Source organism: Muscardinus avellanarius, assembly GCF_963383645.1.
Source record: "Muscardinus avellanarius genome assembly, chromosome: 5".
Lineage (NCBI taxonomy): Eukaryota > Metazoa > Chordata > Mammalia > Rodentia > Gliridae > Muscardinus > Muscardinus avellanarius.
The window spans coordinates 103,125,752-103,148,161 of record NC_137790.1 but is presented as its reverse complement, the minus strand read 5'-3'; the positions used below and the strand labels follow the sequence as shown (position 1 = coordinate 103,148,161).

General features: G+C 43.5%; 1 protein-coding gene across 1 annotated transcript; it reads right to left on the bottom strand.

Annotated features, from left to right (window-relative positions):
• Positions 1-2,008: 2,008 nt before the first annotated feature.
• Positions 2,009-20,807, bottom strand: TNFSF10 (TNF superfamily member 10; the record flags this gene model as incomplete). Its single annotated transcript, XM_080696079.1, has 5 exons — positions 2,009-2,460; positions 4,845-4,940; positions 9,105-9,147; positions 12,763-12,900; positions 20,676-20,807. 5 exons carry the CDS (start codon positions 20,805-20,807, stop codon positions 2,009-2,011), a joined length of 861 nt encoding a protein of 286 aa, XP_080552205.1.
• Positions 20,808-22,410: the final 1,603 nt, after the last annotated feature.

The following is a 22,410-nucleotide window of genomic DNA, read 5'->3' as shown; positions in this document are numbered from 1 at the left end:
TTTTTAAAAGACAAAAGTAACTAATGTTCTTTAGGCAGGGTCAAAATAAGTAATGCAGCCTTATTCGGGTACATATGAATACTGACATTTGGTGGTGGCGGGAAGGGAGATGACGACATCTGCTGGGTTCTTTCCTGCTGATTTGCCTGCTTATCATTTGCACTTTTCATTTCTTCTGCCTGCGTCAGACCAGCTGTCCTGAGCTTTGATTACCTGACCATTCATTATAGAGCCCTCTCTAAAGTTGTCTTCATGCTTTGGGCCAGCCTGACTTTTAGAAGTGAAAAGCACATCCATTTGGACTAGTTCCTGCTAGTCCTTGGTTCACTGAACATATGTGATTTATTTTTATTTATTTATTTTTTTGCGGGTCTGGGGTTGGAACCCAGGGGCATTTGACCTCTGAGCTACAGCCCCTGCCCTAGTGTTTATTCTTTCCTTCTTGATTTTTTTTTTTTTTTTTTTTTTTTGTTGTTGTACTGGGGTTGGAACCCAGGGGCTTTTCTACCTCCGGGCTATACTCTCAGACCTATTTTATATTTTATTTGGAAACAGGGTCTCACTAAGTTGCTGAAAGCCTCACTAAGTAGCTGAGGCTGGCTTCGAACCTGAGCAATCCTCCTGTCTCAGCCTCCCAAGCGATGGGATTATAAACCTGTGCCACCACGACTAGGTATTCTTTATTTTTGAAATAGGATCTCACGAAGTTGCAGAGGGCCTCACTAAGTAGCTGAGGCTGTCTGCGAACCATGATCCTCCTGTCTCAGCCTCCTGGATGCTGGGATGACATTGAAAAATTACATTTAAAAATAAATGAAATGAGCCTGGCGTGGTGGCGCACGCTTGTAATCCCCGCGCTTGGGAGGTGGAGACAGGAGGATCGCGTAGGTTCGAAGCCAGCCGCGCTGGCTTAAGAGACCCTGTTTCCAAATTTAAAAAGTATAAAAATAGGTCTGGGAGTGTAGCCCGGAGGTAGAAGGGCTTCCAGGAACCCCAGTACCACAAAAACAAACAAACAAAAAAACCCAAACAAAACAAACAAAAAAAAAAGAAATGAAATGAAAGTTCTTTGAGTGTGATTTTCTTATTTCCACTGAATCCAGGTATAAGAGAACATCTGCAGGGTACTGCACAATACAGATTCCCTTTTGTACATTTTTCTTTTTTGAAACATGATTTCCTTATGTTGCCCAGGTTGACCTTGAACTCCTGGAGCCAAGTGATCCTCTTGCCTCAGTCTGCTGAGTACTGGGACTCCAGACTCTGTCATCACTCCTGGATAGAGTGCATATCTTTTGGAGGGATCTAGTGGGGTTTGAACCCAGAGGCATTCTGCTACTGATCTATGCCCCCAGCCCTTTTTATTTATTTAATTAATGTACTTATATTATGGTATTGGGGGTTGAACCCAGAGGTGTTATATCTCCAAGCTATATCCTCATCCTCTTTTTTAATTTTTTAAAAATTTGAAACAGAATCTCACTAAGTTGTCCAGGCTGGTCTTGTATTTGTAATCCTCTTGGTCAGCCTCCTGAGCACTGAGACTGCAGGTTTACAGCCACCGTGCCCGGCAACACTGCATCTCCTGATAGAGGATTGCCTTCAAGACCACAAAGTAGTGTCGCTTTCTTTTCCAATTTGGAAATGTTAAAGCATGTTGATGCTACCACCGTGGTGCGCTAATTAGGAGATGGATCATTGCTCTTTCTCCTGGAGTCTTCCCAAGAATCTTTCCATCTCTAGATGATAAAGATAGAAATTGTTGTATGACTGGAAGCTGGGAATTTGTTGGGTTTCTGCTGGCAAATTGACAAATACAAACACGAAGATAATTTAATTTCTTCAGAATAATTTTGCAGACGCTGGAGAGCGTGAGTTGAGGAGTTTGGGGCCGCAGCTGCTCTGCTTAGGAAGATTTCCCTCAGATCTGTCATAACATCTCTCTAGTCTGCGTCCTGAAGAATGGATGTTCATTTTAAAGTCATTGTTTTCTTTCTTTGCAGATCATTTAGGCAACTAAAAAGGCCCCAAAAAAGCTGGCTTCTTGGTCCAAGTCAATCAACTGCTCGTTAGTCACAGACACAAATATCCTGTCGTTTTCCTTCAGCTCGAACATTCCCCCTTGATAGATGGAATACAGTCCATATTCTGAGTCTTTGGACCAACAACTATTTCTAGCACTCTTCATCAGCATTATAGGGTCAGGATAGCTTGTAAATTTGTAAATATATTGTACCATTTGTTTGCTTTTCTTTCTGTTCTCTGCCTTGGAAATGGCTCCTGGGGTTTCTTCTGTTTCTTGAAACCGAAAATATGTTTGGGAGTAGATGTAATAAAGCCCTGTCTGATGGATAACCAGCTCCCCATTTCTCAAGTGCAAGTTGTTCAGGAATGAATGTCCTTTCCTTGATGACTCCCAGGATTTTATTTTCTGGCCCAAAACCTTTTCATTATTGGAGCCTGGGTAAAGATTAGAGAAAGCATTACCAGAAGGGTGATTGAAACAAAGCCAGGAGGCACCTGGCAGCTGTTCACAGCCTATATTTTGTCTGTACTGGATTTCAATTTACTATCAATCTTGCCCCTGCGATCTGTCATGGATTATAAATTCTAGTTAAATGGAAGTCTGTAGTTTCCTGAATCACTGACCTGCCGGGTGTTCCTGTGTCCTTTGACCTTTCCTTCCCCTACGCCAGCCTCCACCTACTCATACCTGCCACACTCTGCTCTGAATGGTAACACAAAAGTGTGGTCCACCTAGATGCAATCTTTGCTCCTGGGCAGAGCTTCTGCCTGAAACTCTCCTCTTTTCCTGTGTTGGTGAACTAAAATAGGCAATCCACAGGGAACCAAAATGAAAGGTCATTTGTGTCCTTAATCTCAGGGCACAGAGCTTCTTGCTCTTTCTTTGGAGTTTCTCCTCGGTTTTCCTCAGGCTCTCCAAAGTCAAAAGTGCTGTCCAAGCAGAGGCATTTTTAATCCAAAATAAGAGGCATAAAGTTTGTTAGAGGAGCCTAGGCTTAAAGACACTCGGATCCTGAATCATTAAATCCTAAAGCTGTTGAGTGAAAGGGGCCCTACAAAATATATTTTTAAGACTTTGGTTTTGTCTTCAGGATTGGTACAAAATTTAGCTTCCAAGAGCTTAAAACAGTGATCAAATTTAGGGGTGAATAGCAAATAGTAACATTGATAATAATGATCTCACAGACAAAAGTGTTAATCATTTCTAAAATATGAACAGAAATACCAACAAGAAAACTGCTTAGAAAAAACCAACAACAAAGGAAATCTCAGAAAACTACCTTTCCATTTCTTACCTGATTCTGAGATTTCTTTAACTTGGGATGAAACCCTTTGTAAAAATAAAGGCAAGTATTCACTGAGTACTCACAGCAGGCTAGATGGTTTGCATATGTTACTGTTAATTCTCACCCCTGTATTAGTTAGAGATGGTGTCTACTTTGCATATGAAGAAACTGAAAATTGCTTAAAGAATTTGTTCTAAACATATATCGAGGTGGAGAGAAGCTGGAGTCCCAACTTGAGTATTTATACTTCAGATCCATGGCCTACTATAGCACTATTGACACCAGGGTCTACAGATAATAATTAGACTTAACATATTTGGTTAAACTATGAAAGTGACATTTTATAAGTAAAATGTGCTCAAATGTTAGCAATTTCCTATGGTTCAACTTATAATTGCCACTAGGAGTGCCTAGTGATTTATAGAAAAGTAAATGGCTGCCGGGCGTGGTGGCGCACACTTGTAATCCCCGCGCTTGGGAGGCAGAGACAGGAGGATCGCGCAGGTTCGAAGCCAGCCGCGCGCGCTGGCTTAGGAGACCCTGTTTCCAAATGAAAATGTAAAAATAGGTCTGGGAGTGTAGCCCGGAGGTAGAAGGGCTTCCAGGAACCCCAGTACCACCAAAAAAAAAAAAAAAAAAAGAAAAGTAAATGGCTTAGAACCTTTGAAGAGAAGATTTGATTCAAAGAAGGAAAGTGCACTGGTCACAGTGGCACACGCCTGTGGTTCTAGTACTTGGGAGGCTGAGACAAGAGAGCCCCACATTTGAGGCCAGCCTTAGCAACTAGCAAAGCCCTCAGCAACTTAGTGAGAACCTATTCAAAATGAAAAACAAAAAGGGCTAGGGATGTAGCTCAGAGGTAGAACGCCCCTGAGTTCAATCCCTAGTGCCATGAAAAAGGAAGGAGGAGGAGGAGGAGGAGGAGGAGGAGGAGGAGGAGGAGGAGACTGAAGAGGAGAAAGAGAAGGAAAAGGAGGAAGAGAAAAGGAGGAGGAGGAGGAGGAGGAGAAAAAGGAAGAAGAGAAGGAAAAGGAGGAGGAGGGGAAGGAGGAGGAGGAAAAAGAGGAGGAGAAGAAAGAGGAGGAGGAGAAGGAAGAAAAGAAGAAGGAGGAGGAGGAGGGTGTAAAGCAATGGAAGAGAGGGAGAGAAAGAAAGAGAGGGAGAGAGAGGGGAGAGAGAGAGAGAGAGAGAGAGAGAGAGAGAGAGAGAGAGAGAGAGAGAGGGAGAGAGAGATCACTTTGCATAAGAAAAAAAGCAAAAGTAAAAACAGTAGCTTTGCACTTTTCTGGAGGCCAGTTTTGTTGGGGCAGTAATTACGCCCTTTGTAATTTTGCTTCTGAAACAATCAAACTAAAACTTGATTATTACTGAACACTTTGCAGAGATCCATATAAATATGGTCAGTTAGAAGTTTGACTTCCTATAAGGAAGATTTGTGTGTAGTGTTGGGATTGAGCTCAGGCCCTGCGTCCTGGGCAGGAGCTCTGCCACCTCATCACACTCCAGCCCAAGCCTGTGTCTTGTTTCTCTTACCTGGAGCTGAGGATGTGGTGCTCCTCTGACTTGTCCCTACTAGGTGAGCTGCAACTCTTCTCACTCCTTCTAGGGAAGGACCACTTTGTTGCTTTTCTTAAAAAAAAAAGTATATATATATATATATATATATATATATATATATGTACACACACATACACACACACACACACACACACACACACACACACACACACACTAAAGAATCGTCAGCATGTTAAACCAGTTCTCAAGTGAGTTGCTGTTCACAGCTGTTGCCAATCAGGCATGATGAGCACAATGGACTCCCAAAGTTGGTTTAATGAGTTTCATCAAAACAGCCCATATTTTAATATGATGATTAATCTACTTTGATTATGGCTAATTTGACAAGTACTTTAGATGGAAAGAATAAATGGTAATATGTATTGTAATTTATGAGCATAGAGAGGGTCCAAATAGAATATAATGAAGTGGAGATTCTGGCTCCTTTTAAAACAAACAATAAAAACAAATAAACTGTGGACTTACAATAATACAGCTGAGTTATTTAAAGTATGCATATACTACAATAGCCAGGTATTGGCAAATTTCCCTTGTGATTACACATCACCAAATTGGAGTATTACCAATTTTTGTCATCTCAGTTATTCTTCCTCTTTGCTAGGTATTACTGGCTTCAGAGGAGCGGCATGATAACAGATGTTTATAGATTCTGCAAATGTCTCGAGCAGCCACCCCAGCCCTTCCCACTCCCACAAAATGAGTAGGAATCGGCATGTTAGCCAGTATTCAGTACCTGAGTAAGTAAGTTGCTAATTCAGTAGATCATAGTAAATGAATAAGATTTCTTAGCCACGATTCAAAGTAGTTTAGTGTGGCCTAAAAACATATACTTAAGCCAATATACAAACCAAATAAAGTACTCTTTAAAAAAAAATCTCAAGCCAGGCATGGTGGTGCAGGCTTGTAATCACAGCATTAGGGAGGCTGAGACAGGAGCATCGTGGTTCGCAGATAGCCTCAGCTACTTAGCAAGGCCCTTTGCAAACTCAGTGAGACCCTGTGTCAAAAATTAAAAGACAGCCGGGCGTGGTGGCGCACGCTTGTAATCCCTGCGCTTGGGAGGCTGAGACAGGAGGATCAAAGCCAGCCTCAGCTACTTAGTGAGGCTCTCAGCAACGTAGTGAGACCCTGTTTCCAAATAAAATATAAAAAAATAGGTCTGGGAGTATAGCCTGGAGGTAGAAAGCCTCTGGGTTCCACCCACAGTATCACCAAAAAAAAAAAAAAAAAAAAAAAGACAAAAAAATAGGGCTGGGGTGTAACTCAGAGGTACAATGCCCCTGGGTTCCACCCCCAGTACCATACACACACACACACACACACACACACACACACACACACACACACAAAATAATAATAATAAATAAATAAAAAAAATAAAAATAAAAATAAAATAAGTAATCTCAGCTGGGCATGGTTGTGCATGTGTGTAAGTTCTGTACTTGAGAGGCTGAGACAGGAGGAACACAGGTTCACAGCCAGCCTCAGCTATTTAGTGAGGCCCTCCACAATTTACTGAGACCGTGTTTCAAAATAAGGAGTAAAAAATAGAGCTGCGGGTATATCTCAGAGGTAGAATGGCCCTGGATTTAATCACCAATACCACCCACCTAAAAACAACAAAACAAAACAAAACAAAACAAACAAAAGAAACACAACAGCAACAACAACAACAACAAAAAAAACCCCTCAAACTTCCCAAGTGTGCTCACATCAGTTGTTTATATAAATTATTTTTTCACATAAATATTGGCCGGGACAAGACATTATGCTATTCTAGGGCCACAAAGATAAATCATTGATTCCAGTGAGACCTTAAGGAACTTATAGTATTTCAGGAAAAATGTTAATTAGAAACTGAAAATTTATCTATGAGAAAAATAAATGGTGACAGATGGGCAGAGGAAGGAAAGGTCTCTGTTTATTGGAGAGCTGAGGTCAGGGGAGAGTTGGTGGAGATGTAGATAAGGTCTTTTCACTCATTTAAGCTGATAACTGAAGTGCCTATCCCAGCTGTGTCTGCACTCATCCAGGATAAAGGGAAGGACTGTAAACATCAAATGCAAGAAACTCCTAGAAGTGCAAGGATAGACGTCTGCACAGGGTGAGGATGGGCAGACTGGCACCAGCGGGGATGAGAGAAGAGTGAGAATAGACCCCCGGGCAGGATGCACACAGCACCTCTAGAACACGGATCGGGGACAAGCTTGAGTTCACTTGAATGAGGAGTCAAAGTGTAGAAAACCTAATGTTAGGCTAAATGATTTGGACTTTATAGGATGTGGGGAGACTGAAAGGTGTCCAGGGAAAGGAAGAGGTATGGACTCTGATTTGCCCCCCCCCATCACAATAAAGTTTAAAGGACAGAAGGTGGGGCTGGAGCCTAACGGGAAAGTTACCAGGCAGCTATAACTGATCAGGACAAGGACAGTGGTCCTTAGTCTAGGCTGCTATCAGAGAAAAACTAAAGGAGGTGATGAATGTCATAGATGAAGAATGAATGAAAAATAAGAAGTCGTTTTCATCTATCTGGAGTTAGTTGTAAATGACTCAGGATGAGTGCATTTATACGACTCTGAAGTTTGATTGTGGTATGAACATGTATACTCAAGTACACATTAGTCTCAGAAAGCTTAGCTTTCAAGGCCGATGTGTCCATTTACCTTTAACCTTGACTGTTAAATAATTCATAATGCTTTGCCTGCTCCTAACCCTTAACACTTTGTTTTTAAATATTCAAAAGCTGAATCAAATTTGCATTTGAGGTCTTGGCAATGTCACTGGAAAGCCCAGGTTTGAAAGCAAGTATTAAAGAGAGGAAATTTCCTACTGGTTATAGCAAATGCCTCCTAGAAAAGAAAGCTGTGAATATGTGTATTTGGGTGTCATGAGTACATATACAGAGGGGTACATGATTTCCACACCTTACTGGGCTGAATAAAAATGAGCATTATTCTTTTAGTGCTGAAAATTGAACATGTGTCTACTGTAGATGTGGGTCTCGTGTGCTCTATCAGAACAAGTGACGTGTCTACATTCTAATTACTACTTTTGTCTTTGGAAAGATGGTCAGAATGAATGCCTAGATCCTAGGACCAGGTCTTGTTCTTCGTATTTACTAAACAAAAAACAGAGGTTTTCAAGTGATGAGGAGGTTCAAGAAAAATTTATCTCCAGCAGCTGGCATGTATATTCAGGCCTGATGGCCATTAGTAAGGGCAAACGGGGACAGGGTGAGCCAAATGCAAAGAAGGAACAAATTTAATTCAGTCATTTAATTTACACATTCATTTCTTCATTCCAAAAGTATGATTAAGAACCTTCTGGATGGAGAGAGGTGGTGCTGGCACATCATGAATAACGAACTTCACTGAATTGTGCGCTTTTAAGGGGCTAACTGTATGCTGCATGAATTTAGCTTAAACACACACACACACACACACACACACACACACACACACACACGCTGAAAGTAGGACTGGGGCAGAAGTCAGGACCATCAGATTGAGTGTGTGGGGTATAGAAGACGAGACTGTATTTATCTTTGAAGAACTTTAATTTGTGGGGAGCAGGCAGCATACAGTTTAGAAATATGCAAAACTAAAGGGAGTTAAAGACGAGGGGCCAGGAAAGGCTTCTGTGAAGAATGCATTAGGTGAGCTGTGGAGCAGGGGGAGCCAGGAATGGAAGAAGTCAGGTGGAGAGCAAAAGAAGCCAGCCCACGGGGGGCACGCTGCGGGGGATGTGGGCCAGGAGGAGGCAGACACAGGCAGGAAGCTGGGCACGGGAGACCACAGGCTGATGTGGTGGGTAGATAGAAAGCCCCGGGGGAAGGGGGGGTAGAGCCTGGCTGTGGTGAGAAGCAGAGAAGATGGCTACTTTGGGGGAAATCTCATTCATTTTCCTTCCTACCGTGTTTCAGAAAAGAGTTAACGTGACTTATTTAAAATGCATTAAAAAGTTTAAAAAGGGTAAATGAAGAAATGAGGTAAAAGGAAAATCCATATGGAAAAAATTAGATTAAGAATGAATAAAGTTCTGACTGTGGTAGGCCACAGACTTGGTTCTGAGTTTTCCAGATATTGATGCAAAGAGGAGACACGGAGCTGGCCAGAGGCGGAGTGTGGAAGGGAGCAGAGAAAAGGAAAACAGAGTTATTCCCTTTTTCGTGCAGTTGATAGTAGTAAATTAAAATAACAACAAAAAACTTACTACCTTGAACTGTAGAAATCGACTCCTCAGAGGTTCTCAAAATCATCTGTAAATAGTATTGAATAAAGCTTGTTAATCTCCCTAAAAACTTAAACTGACCATAGAATGTCTCTAGCTGTTCTTGCTGATGTCTGATAACATTTCTACCTGAGATGTCAAGGTAGGAGGCCTTAAGTGGCTGAAGCATAGAATTTGCATGGGGAGGGGCAAGGCTAGAGCAATGCTAAGGGAGCTGGCCCTACACAAGACCAGCGATGGTCCTTGCCTGGAAGGTTCTGTTTCTGCATGAAGCCTTAGAAATATCACGCTTGGAACAGTGCAGGAGGAAGGGACCATCTGCTAAAGCAGGTCAGTCTGGCGTCTTCAGGCCTCCACACGCCTGACTTCCTGCGTGCACAACGAGATCCACTCCTTAAGATGTAAGGAACACTTCTCTCTCATGAGGCCCCCAAACGTTCACACCCATCGAGGTATGGCTCTGGAAATATCATGTCACTCTGTCATTTATTTCTGAGAGTGCGGTGGAGGCGTGTTCAACATAAAGATCATACCAAGTGCCCATGTCTTTGCTAAACATCTTCTTAACCCCCTTCTCTGAGTAAACCAATGGAGAAAGCCAGCAAGAGCACGGCGTTTGAGCCTTTCTGTTAAACAAACAGAACCTCATTTGGCTCTTTCTTATTTTCTTTATTTTGGTACTGGGGAGTGAGCTCAGGGCCATTCTGCCTCCAAGACAGACCCCAGCCCTATTTTATTCTGAGACAGCGCCTTGCTAACTTGCTGAGACTGGCCTCAGATTTGCAAGCCTCTTGTCTCGGCCTCTCAACTACTGGGATTACAGGCTTGCACCACTTCTGGCTCTTTCGTGGTTTCCGTGTCCCTTTTATTCAGCTCTGTCAGTCCGGAGGGCTTGGGCTGGTGCAGCCTCCCTTTCCCCACCACTGTCGTTAATTTTGCAGTTGCTGGAACTTGCCTTCTCCCTACTCCCACCCCACGGCAGAAGACCTGCTTCTCCTGCCTCCTGCCTGGCCCCAGAGCCACTGGGTCTGCTGTGGGGGAAGGGGAAAAAGGGGAAGAGAGCCTGTGCTCCCTCCTTTCTATCTGCATGTCTCTTTGTCTTTCTTGTGAAGGACCAAAGAGACGCCATGACAGGCTCCATCCAGTTAAAGCTTTAAGAAGAGTAGGCCTAAGTTTCTGTCCAAAATTAAGTTTCTGTTCTCTTGTAACCTTTGCCCTATTTCCTGGAAAGAAGCTGCTAACTGCGCTAATCTGATCTTCCCCTCCAGGTCTGGAATTCACAGGTATCCCAGGCAAGGTCACTCTGCCTGGAGTTAGAGACCCCCACCCATCCTGAACATTCCTGAGATAAGCTTCCCAATGTGGAAAGGTAAGCCAGTGCCCGGCACAGCAGACTTTTGTTTTTAAAATAACCAAACAATGCAAAGATGGGTTGGGCGACCTTTCTAAAGGATAAAGGCTTTGTTCTTGGGGGGCACAGCACTCTTCTCCGTGACCACTGCATTTGTGCATGTGGAGAGACCAAGCTCCAGCCTGAATAAAACCCCTCTTGCTTCTTGCTTCAGAACTTTCGGCTCCTGGTGGTCATTGGCGGATAACGGACTGGCATAACACTTGCTTTTTCCTTTTCTCACTCTGGGGCAGAAAGGAAGAAAGGAAAAAAGGAAGAAGAAGCAGATGAAGAAGAGAAAGGCCATTTCTACAGCGTGGGAGGCAGAATGCTGGAGAGACAAGAGGCCTGGCCGCGTGGCCGGGCGCCAGGCTTCCCATCACTAGCTCTGTGGCTGCTGATGTCACTTAACTGATCTGAACTTCAATTTCTTCATCTATTTAAAATAAGGAGATAAAGATTTCTTCCTGATAGAGCACATGTGAGGATTCAGTGAGATGATGTACAAACCAGGCGTAGGGGGTTTTCTAGAAATAAAATATTGAGCCAATCGCCTGAACAGAATAGAGAGTTATGTTTTTGCTTTGAGTACTGGGGATTGAACCCAGGGACATTCTACCTCTGAGCTACAACCCCAACCATTTTGTTTTTTATTTTTGAAGTAGGATCGCTCCAAGTTGCTGAGGCTAGCCAACCCTCCTGTCTCAGCCTCATGAGTACTGAGATTACAGGTAGGGCCATAATAGGGAATTCTTTTCTATACTCTCACCGGCCCACCCTGCCCTCTCCCAGCTCCTCTCTACTGGATGTGAGACTGGACAAAGGGGCGACTGCAGAAATGTACCCGTCAGATCCACCCCACTACTTCTCTCATCTCCCTCTGCTGCTGCTCCCTCATTCCACCTGCTCCTGGTCACCAGATTTCTACCCTCTCCCCCAAGCTGGGTGAAGCCCAGCCCCCACCCAGGGATTCAGGAGTTCCATTTCTCTGCTTCCTCAGGAGCCTCCTACATTCCAGGCTTTTCCTGGTCCCTCCTTCCCTACTCCAGCTGTTGCCTCATTTGGAGGGTGGAGTCACAGCTGCGTATAGTGGGTGCCCCAGCCCGGCCGGACTTCTAGGGCAGCTGTGGAACAGATGTGTTCTTAGAATGCCCAGGAGGAAGTCCAGGGTGATGTTTGGGCTCTACCTCCAGACTTCTCAAAGCTATAGACTAGAACCTACCCAACACATAGCACTGTTCCTATGGAAAAAGCAAACAGTGGACTTACAGCCAAGTCTAAAACACATCCTTCCCACCCTTGGAATTCCCCAACTGTGTTCTTGAACAATGATAGTCTAGCTGAGGCTTTTGTTTACAGAGTATCTGACCTTTTTAGGAAGGCAGAAGGCAAATGTTTTGAAATGTCATCTTACAAAGAAGGAAACAGAGAAGACAATGATTCAATCTGTCATCACTTGGTTATTGTTGTTGTTGTTGTTGTACTGGGGATTAAATTTAGGGGCATTCTACCTCCAAGCTACAGTCCTATTTCTTTTTTTCTTTTATTTTGAGACAGGATCTCTTTAAATTGATAAGGCTGGCCTTGAACCTGCAATCCTAGGTCTCAGCCTCCCAAAGACTAGGGTTCCAGGCTTGTGCCACTGAGCCTAGCTAAGTCACATTACTAAAAGTAAAATTAGTGAATCATATTTAGTGAAATTAACTATTAGATCACATGATGTTTCTGCCAGAGCCTTTAAGCAATTTACATAAGTAGGTAACTTTTGTAACTTGTTATTTATTAACTGTCAATTGAGATTTCATCACCTTCAATTTCTCAAAGCATCTCTTTTTGCTCTCTTCTTTATTCATCTCTAGATGCATGGGTAAATATATATATTTAATATGTATTTAATCAACTATGTGGAAAGAATATTTGGCTTTGTCTTCTGGGTGAAACCAAAACAATCACACATAGCATTTATTACTGTGTGACCTTGAACCATCACCCTTTACGTGCCTCAGTTTCCACAAAGTACTAATAAAAGTTTAGACTGGAAGAGGATGCTGTCTGGGGCAGAGAAATGGACTGTACACCAGAAATCAGTCAAGACCTCCATTCCACACCTAGTTTGTGATGTGGGGGGAATTACCCTGTTACCACGTTGACACTCTTGCCCTCAGTTTTCTCGTTTGCAAAATGCGGAGTCTAGACCTGAAGTTCTTAGAGCTTTTTTTCCTCTGCCCTCAGGAACCCCGTGAGGCTACCTACCTTTCTAACAAGCTGCCGGAGCTGCCACTTGACCTCCCAGCAGGGACTGTCCATGTCATCTTGCTCTGTGGGGTTCCAGGAACTGTCATCTTCTTTTAAGAGACAAGCGATGCCGCTTTTGGAGTACTTGTTCTGCAGCTGAGTGAGAGGAGATATAGCACTATATGATGCACGTGAGCTGTTATCTTTATCCACTTGGGAAGTGAAAACAAAACAGAATTAAAAGAAGTTTGGGCACCATGATGAGTCCATGCTTTAAATAAAGGAAGGCGCTGGGCATGGTGGCACACACGTGCAATCCCAGCATTTGGGAGGCTAAGACAGGAGGATCGTGGTTCGCAGCCAGCCTCAGCTACTTAGTGAAGCCCTTTGCAACTTAGTGAGACCCTGTTTCAAAATAAAGGGTAAAAAAAAAAAAAATAGGGTTATCACTCAAAGGTAGAATGCCTCTGGTTCCATCCCCAGTACTGCAAAAAATTTTTTAAAATAAAAATTAATAAAGAAAGGCATGCTGTTCATTGTCCTCTGGCTGAAAGTAAGCAGTTGAATAGGAAGGAAAGGATGGAGGCTTGTCAGGCATCCTGAGTCACAGGGCCCTTCCTGGACACCATCACTAAGCAGCTGTGTGACGCTCAAGCTGTTTCCCCTCTCCTGTGTGCGTTCCTTGTTGGAGTTTGAGCAGGTGCACATGGTGAAGTCTGACGTGGTGTGGATCCCATCCTAAAGCTGGCAATCCACCTAGATACAGAGTAGGCAGTGATGTCAATGGAAAATCCAGCATCCTCAACAAAAATTGGTGAAATGCTTTGACATATGGATAATGTTTCTTAAGCAGAGTTCTGGTGGATGAGTTATAGGTGTGATTTCTACCCCTCTGGATGGCAGAGTCAGGACCATGTTGCCACCAGAAGCCTCTGATGCCTCCTTATATGTCCACACTAGCTAAGAACTTATCTGCAGAGCTTTTTTATTTTTATTTTTTGGGGTTCTGGGGATTGAACCCCAGGGCATTCTAGTTCCAAGTTACACACCCCCTTTAAAAAAATTGGTTTTGACAAATAACTCAATAAAAAACAATGGACAAGTGAACTAAATAGATACTTCACAAAAGAAGAAATAAAAGGGCCAATAAATATATGAAAAAATGTTTAACATCATTAACAGAGAGAGGCAAATCAAAACTACTCTGAGATTTCACCTAACCCAAATTAGAATGGCAATCATTAAAAACACAATTAATACTAAATGCTGGTGAGGATGCAGAGAAGTAGAAGTTTGATACATTATTGGAAGGATTGAAAATTAGTGCAATCACTTTGAAAAACAGTGTGGAGGGGCCTTAGAAAAATGGGAATGAACCTATCATATGATCCAGCAATACTACTTCTGGGTATCTACCCCAAAGAATGGAAGCCAGATTACCAAACTAATGCATGCGTATCTATGTTTATAGCTACACAATTCACAATTACCAAACTGTAACCAGCTGAGATGTCTATCAATAGATGAATGGATTACAAAACCATTGACATGATGCATAAACACAAATTTATCAATGCCAATCACAATCCTCTACACACACAGGGTGAGGGAGTGGAGTGGAAGTGTAGAGGTTCACCGAGTTCTGTGCGCACACGTGCTTCCATCACTCTGAACTCCATCATGATGTGGGATTACAATGCACCAATGTTTTTTTTTCTTGTTTTGAAACAGAATTTTATTTGGTTGCTGAGAGTTTCACTAAGTTGCTGAGAATGGTCTCAAAGCTGTGATTCTTCTGTCTCAACCTTCAGTGTGCACCACCATGCCCAGCTTCTGCAGAGACTTTAAACACCATTTGAACGTTTGCTTCCAGTTATGGTTTAAATCTGGACTGTCCCCCAAAAGCTCATGTGTTGAAGGCTTGGTCCCACTGCAGCAATGTTCAGTGGTGGGACTTTGGGGAAGTGATTGGATCAGAGGATTAACCCACTTGATGAATTAATAAATTGAATGGATACCTGGGATATAGTAGAAACTGGAGGTGGAGGATGGGGGCTTGTCAGAGGAAGTAGGCCACCGGGCACCTTAGGAAACCTGCTCTATCCCTGATCCCTTCCTAGCAGGTATGCATGTGTGAGTGATCGCTCCGTCTGCTTCCTGGCTGCCGGTAGGTGAGCAGGTGTCCTCTACACATTCTTTCACCATGAGGTTTCTGTCTTAGAGCAGAACAACCATGGATTGGAGTCTCTGAAACCTGGAGAAAGTAACCTCTTCTCCCCCAAGGCATTTGTGCTGGGATTTTGGTAGCAGTAGCGCAAGCTAGCACACTTCTCCTTCTGATTAGGAGTAAATATTTTAACAACCAGGTCATTGTCAGCAAAGTCTTTACCCTTGTCAACCAATCCGTGTGTATGTGCATGAGTGCGCGTGCATACACACACCCACACACCCTAAAGCCATCCAGAACATTTCAGTCTGATATCAGATTAAGATAAACAAAGTCCCTAGATGCCAGAAGCTTTCCTTTTGGTTTTGTTTTCTTAACTATTGAGATGTAAGAGAGATAACTTCCCTGATTTTTTTTAATCTGTTGAGTTTCTTTTATCTGGGGAAATAAATGGGAAGTAATCATTTTCATCCTTTTTTTTTTGTACTGAGGATTGAACCCAAGGGCATTTTACCTCCTAGTTTTACCCCTGTCACTAGTTTATTTTTTATTTCGAAACAGGTTCTAAGTTGCTGAGGGTCTTTGCTAAATTGCTGAGGCTAGCCTTGAACCTCGAATCCTCCTAGCTCAGCCTCCTAAGTACTGGGATTACAAGTGTGCACCACTATGCCCAATAGTCATCTGTTTCAAATTTAGAGTATTGCAAAACTTGAAGGAGGGATTGATTTTTACTGATAATTCTTTATTTCCTATAGACAAACAATCTTATAAATAAAAACACTTCTGTTTCTGAGAGTCCCCAGCCAGAGTCACACGTCCTGCACGCAGTCATATACCTCATATACCTCTTGGACTTTTGATCAAGGTCCCTCAAGTACAAAAGCACAAATCTGCCGGGTGTGGTGGCGCACGCTTGTAATCCCCGCGCTTGGGAGGCGGAGACAGGAGGATCGCACTGGTTTAGAGCCAGCCACGCTGGCTTAAGAGACTCTGTTTTCACATAAAAAAGTTAAAAAATAGGTCTGGGAGTGTAGCCCGTGGGAGTGTATCCCGGAGGTAGAAGGGCTTCCAGGAACCCCAGTACCACCAAAAAAAAAAAAAAAAAAGCACAAATCTGAGCTTAGGAATTCCTTCCATGTATCCTGGCATGTGACACTCATTTACTTTTAAATAGGTGTTTATTTTTCTTTCTTCCTTTGAAAAAGGCTTCTTGTTGTTGCTCCCATTCACTTAGTAGAGCCTTCTAAGAGGGGAATTCTGTCACATTATTCAAAAGTATGAGAGGATTCAAAAAGTATGAAGGATGAAAGGAAGAGCGACAAGGAACAAGGCAGTTCCAAAACCAGAAAAATTTCCAGGACGCATTCCCAGCCCAGTCAGTATGATCAAGAACTGTCTGGCTTTGGTTTGATAAAATCAAATCACAACAAGCTCTATAACTTACTAAGGTGCAAAGGTGTGCATGACACAGAAGAGAAGGAGTGATTTGCTTCCTAATTGCCTGCATCTGAGGCTATCTCAGCAGGAAACGGAGGCCAGGGCCCAGCCTGCAGAGGGACAGGCAGAGCTGGCTACTGCTGGGGTCAGGCAGTAACTGTGGTTACCAGTAACTTTTGACCAGAGGCGGCCTTTGAGAAGGGTGGAAGCCAGCTCTGGCAGCAGGGGCCAGCCCAAGCCATTACCAACAGCTGGCAAGGACCCACGACACCCCCTGGGGAATTTCCAGAAACATTTTAGAAGGCTCTAGGGGAGTTGATTAAGGTCCTGCGTTACACGGATGAGAGGCTGGCATGCTAAGGTAACTTCATTATTACTCAAAAGTTAATGAAGCCTGGATATATCCAAGATACAAGGACAACCTGGAAAACGAATGAAAAAGTAAAGAACTCTTTTCTAAAAGTAAAAACAGAAACTGAAGAACCCCATTACCCAAACTAAAAGAGTAAAACAATCACTTCAGCACCCACAGTCCTGCCTCCTAGTCGATCTTTGGATGATCTCTCTTGTTTACAGGGTTGAGATCAGACTGTGTGGATACAATTTTGTTCATGGTTGTAAACTCTTAAGACTGTATATGAATGCCATGTTCTCTAATGTTCTTTAAATCATACACACTTAAAGCACACCATACATGTTAGCAGAAATATTTTATAACATTCACTGTAGAAAACTTAGAACGTTTAGAAAAATTTAAAAGGCACCCCTTATCCTACCATTTAGTGGTCACAATTGTCAATGTTTTATCTTTCTAGACATTTTTAGTGCATATATATTGAATTATGAGCAAAAGAAATACAGAAGAAAACTTCAGCCACCACCCATGCCCATGCCAAGCCCCATCTCCATCACTGCACGTTTCTTGCATTATGACATCTGGTAGTTTCTTCTACAGATCTTGGCTTGGGTGGTGACTGAAGGGTGTCAGCTTGTGTGCTATGGTTATTCCAAGAATGTTTAATGCTGGTTAGTGTGAAGTGTCTCTCACCTTCCTTTCTACCTCTGGGCATGAGCTAATCACAGCACATTGAAGGTAGGGGCTATTCTGTAGCTAACCCTGGGGGTTTTAGGGGCAGGTGATATGTGAGTGCAGGATTCATTTTTGTATGCTTCTGGAGGGAGAGGCAGCTTTCAGTGGGTGCCTGTTTGTCAGCACTAGAATCCCTTGGTTCTGAGAAGTGCATTTCCATGATGGCTGCTCTGGGTACCCTCACAAAATGGCAGCTGGCTAGGACAGGGCCAGCCAGGTCTTGTGGGGCTTGCGGCCTGCAGGGTAGGTTCCTTTGCTAGCACATATATTTTGAGATGCTAGCACTGGTCCTTCCTGCTCTTCAGCATTGATTTCTGACAATAAGTTTCTGCCAACCACAAAGAGCATAAAGGAAATCTCTGGGGATTTATGGAGAAGAATCCCTTTCTCCTTTTTTCCCCCACCTATGATGTGCCATTAATAGGCCAGATCTTTGTCATAAAATTTCCTCATAAAGACACAGAAATTTTAAAAAAAGACACAGATTTTAGAGCTTCAATCCATCTTCAATCCATATTTCATGTTTGTGCAAATTTATGGTGCAGGTATATCCAGTGGTACTGAACTTCCTTGGCTTGCACTCTGTCCTACAATCCTCGCTCGCTGAATCTCATACAAATTCTCACCAGCTAAGCTGGAGCTGGTGATCTGGTTTAGGAAAGTACTACTTGAATATGCTTTTTCAAGCTCTACACAGATACCCAAGAAGGCTCAGATTTACTTTTTTTCCTTGCAAAACTTAGATAAAGAGGGTGACATCTTCAAAAGACTTTTCAGTAGCAATTACAATGGCTACAATTTATTGAGTAATTACTAGATAGCTGGGTTCATCTTTATCTTAGTTACTAGCTTTGTAATCTTGGAAAAAATCCCTTAACTCTCCTAAGCCTTAGTTTATTCACATGTAAAATGGTACAATTATACTGCCATTATGAGATTGGTGAGTATGAACAGGGCAATATATACCACAGGGTCTGGAATGAAATCATTTAATATCTGCTAATTCTCCTCTCTTTATAGCATTTCAATGAATTATTCGGATACATATATGTATGTAAATATGCATTCAAGAAAAATGTACATAAGCGAGGAGATATTAAGCTTTATTTGAAATTTCTGCTTTTTTAATAGAAGAATGTGTGTGTGTGTGTGTGTGTGTGTGTGTGTGTGTGTGGTACTAGGGATGGAACCCAGGGGCATTCGACCTCCGAGCTACACCCCGCCCTATTTTTTATTCTTTATTTTGAAACAGGGTCTCACTGAGTTGCGAAGGGCCTAAGTAGCTGAGGCTGTCCGTGAACCGCGATCCTCCTGTCTCAGCCTCCCAAATGCTGGGATTACAAGCATGTGCCACCACACCTGGCTAATAGAAGAATTTTTTTAACACTTCATTATATTTACAGATTGCTGCATGAGTCAGCTCAGTGGAAAACCAGTTCAATCTTACAATCAGGCCACGTGTGTATGGAGAGATAGCCTTACTCTGTTTATGGTACAAATTTAGCACAGTTAGCAAACTCAGCAAATCAGTACACATTGTGATATCCCTGTGTCTTACATAGACTTAGAACTAAAGGTATGCTTATACTTACGTTGATTTTTTTCTTAGCAATATACAAACTCTTTGAAACGTGCTCTACAGTAAAGCTTCCGTTACAGGTCATCCAATGGCAGCTATAATTTTCATAATCATTTGAAAATAAGATGATTCTACTTCATTCATTCTCAATGAAAAAAATTCCCACCAATTAAGGTAACCACATTTATACTCTACAAGGATATATAAGCTGCATTTTCCTAGCAGGTAATTATGGCTTTGTGCAATTTACATTTTTCTGAGACCCTTTGCCTTGCATTTCCTAGCTAGCCAGCAGATTGATGCTGTGGGATGCAGTGGGTACCACAAAGTGCTGATATGTTGCTCTAAGGCTACCCTGCTGTGAAGGGAAGACCATTACTGGGGCACTCCCAGGCCCACGGGCTAGCCCCTGCTCAGCCTCTGAAGCTGTGTCTAAGTTTGGGTAGCACATTCCTTTGAGGATCTCTGGTCTCTTCATCTAAAAAATGAGAATGGAGGGACAGTGGGGTATCCAAAAGTTCCTTCTAGATTCCAATTCTTTAAGAAATTTAAAGCTGAGTTGGTTTATTTTCCTAAGTTTTGTATTCATATAGTTTAGAAATAAAATAACACTAAATCTTTTTCTCTGTACCTATACTATCCTAGGCATAAAGTGGCAGTTTCCAATTATTTTTTTATGAACAGTCAGTAGCCCAACTTATTATTAATGTCTTTACTACAGACTTTACCTGTGACAAGCCTGTGTCCAGGAAGTAGGCAGAAGGCCAGTCCTTTGTGTTCAGTTATTATTGTCAGCACAAGAACCAGAGTTTTGAAACTAAAATGTATTTCAAAGGTTGGGTGCCTTCAGCCTGCGCTGTCTTGGAAGAACAGGAAAACCGACATTCCAAGCCTTTTTCTGATTTTAGTTCAGATGCATATTATCCTGCCCTCTACATTTTGAAAGTCTAACTTGTCTATAGGAAAACTTTCTGCCTATTAATTTAGAATATTTAAAATAAAGGAGTGGGAGAGAGAGGCTGGCCCCAAGTCTGAGGATTAGCAAACAGTACATAAAGAACAGGTATGTCTGTGCAGAAACCAGTGCTGAATGTTGTGTCCTGTCTGTCTACACTCCACGGGGGTTAGCCACACCTGGAGCATGCAGTGACAGCGAGGAGTGGTTTAGTCTCTGCCTGTGTCTTTGTGGAACCTACCACTTTTGCAAAGGCTGCTGGCTCATTCAACAAGTACTTAGTGAACCCAGCCTGCCTGGGAGACAAATGCTAGACTGCAGAAGAGTAGCCAGTACGTGAGGCCCCTGCCCCGACACAGACACATCTTCTGCGAGAATTCAAGAGTCAAGAACTGCACAGCAGTTAGCACAAAGCACTCAAGAATGGTAGCAATTGTTAGTATTGCAAAGAAAAAGAAAAACAAAACAAAACCCCCTTATGAGTTTTGCTGCCTGTATCTGCTAGTAGCTGGTGGAGCAGTACTCCAGCAGTGACTAGCACTCGGTTTGCACCATCTTTAGGACTTGCACTTCCATAAAGTCCCCAGTAACTATGTGCATTAGGAGTTAAAGGCAGCATTTTCTTGCACAGCAAAGTTTTCGAGAGGAGCAGGCTGAGAGGCAGAGGATGTGAGCAGCGGCTGCTGGGCTGCAGTGTACTGACCTGCTTCAGCTCATTGGTGAAGTACATGTAAGTCACAGCCACACAGAGGGACTGCAGGAGCACCGTGAAGATCAGAATCAGCACGCAGCTCTGCCCGGGGCTGGGGCCCCCCAGGGTCTGCATGGAGGCCATGGTTTGTGGGTGCTGTGAGCCTCTGGTGTCCGGTGTTCGTGTTCACCACCAGCCAGGCTGCAGCAGACAGGAGAGGGACAACCCAGAGTGGGTGGAGTTCAGTTTAGTTTCATTTGTAAATAAGGAAATAAAAGTCAACGGGAAGAGAAATTCCCAGAACAAAGTCAGCAGTTAAGGACTAAACACCTTAAGAAACAGTCAAACCCTGTGTGATGGCCCATGCCTGCAATCCCAGGACTTGGGAGGCTGAGACCGAAGGATTGCAGGTTGTTTAAGGTCAGCCTCAGGAACTTATCAAGACCCTGTTTCAAAATAAAAAAATAAAAAGGGCTGGGTGATAGGCAGGCTTGTAATCCCAGTACTTAGAAGACTGAAGTGAGGCCCTCTGGGACTTAGTGAGACCCTATTTCAAAAAATCGGACTGGAGGTGTAGCTTGGAGAAGAATGCTCCAGCGTCACAAATGGGGGAGCTCGGTGATGTCACTCAGTAGTAGAGCCCCCTGGTTTCAATACCCAGTCTCTCCTCCTCTCCTCCCTTCTCTTTTCTTCTCTCTTCCCTTCTATTCTCTTCTCTTTTTTCTCTTCTCTTCCCTTCTCTTCTCCTCTCCTCTCTTCTCTTCTCTTTTCCCTTCCCTTCCCTTCTCCTTTCTCTTCTCTCTTTCTTACACACACACACACACACACACACACACACACACACACACACACGCAGACCCCAGAACCAAAAGGGTGTGTTGTGATTGAGTCAAACCAGCTCCTTTCCCCACATGCAGGACTTTCTGGGTCCTGTAGATGTGCCAGTCCACTACACCTCAGAGTTGAGACTGGGAAGAGACAGTGGACTTGACCACAGCCAGAGGCCACCCCCATCTGGAGATGCTGGCTGCAGCAGGAAAGACATCCTTTGGCAGCTGTCCAAGGTGGGACTCGACCCTCACAGCAGCTCAGTCGCCTGGCTGACGTCACAGGCAGGGAGGCTGTTGCAGGCCGGCTGTAGCCAACAGCCACAGGAGCTCAGGCCGCCTGGGCCAGGCCTGCTCTAGAGGGCCTTCTCCAGATCCTGTTTCCACGCTCCAGCCTCTGGGAAGTGATGCTGCTGCCTTACCAACGAACCCTTGGGAGGGTAAATGAGTCATTCATAACAGGCACAAAGCCTGTCCCCAGCAAGGGCTATCACCTGTCTAGACACAGAAATAGAGCAGACAAGATAATGGAGCCACGACTGCTCATCAACCGAAAAATCAAATCATGCTTAACACTAGGGAAATGTTATTGTCAGTGATAGATGTGGAATTCCAGAAAACAGTCTTCCAGAAAGGTAAAGAAACATGCCAGACTGGTTTAGATAAACGCTACTCAGTCCCAGGGAACGGACAAGAAATGGAAAGCATTCCGCACAGCTGCGGGGCCTCTGAGGTTCAGAGTCCCCAGATGAATGGCAATTGCGGGGGAGGGGCAAAGTCTTAGCCCTGGGGCCTTTAGCCCTGGGGCCCAGATGGCTGGCAGGTCTAGACAGAGAATGAAAAGGAAGGAACAGAAAGGATACTGTGAAGAGTCCCCACAGAAGGGATGATTCCAAGCAGGGAGAGAGGGACACTCAACT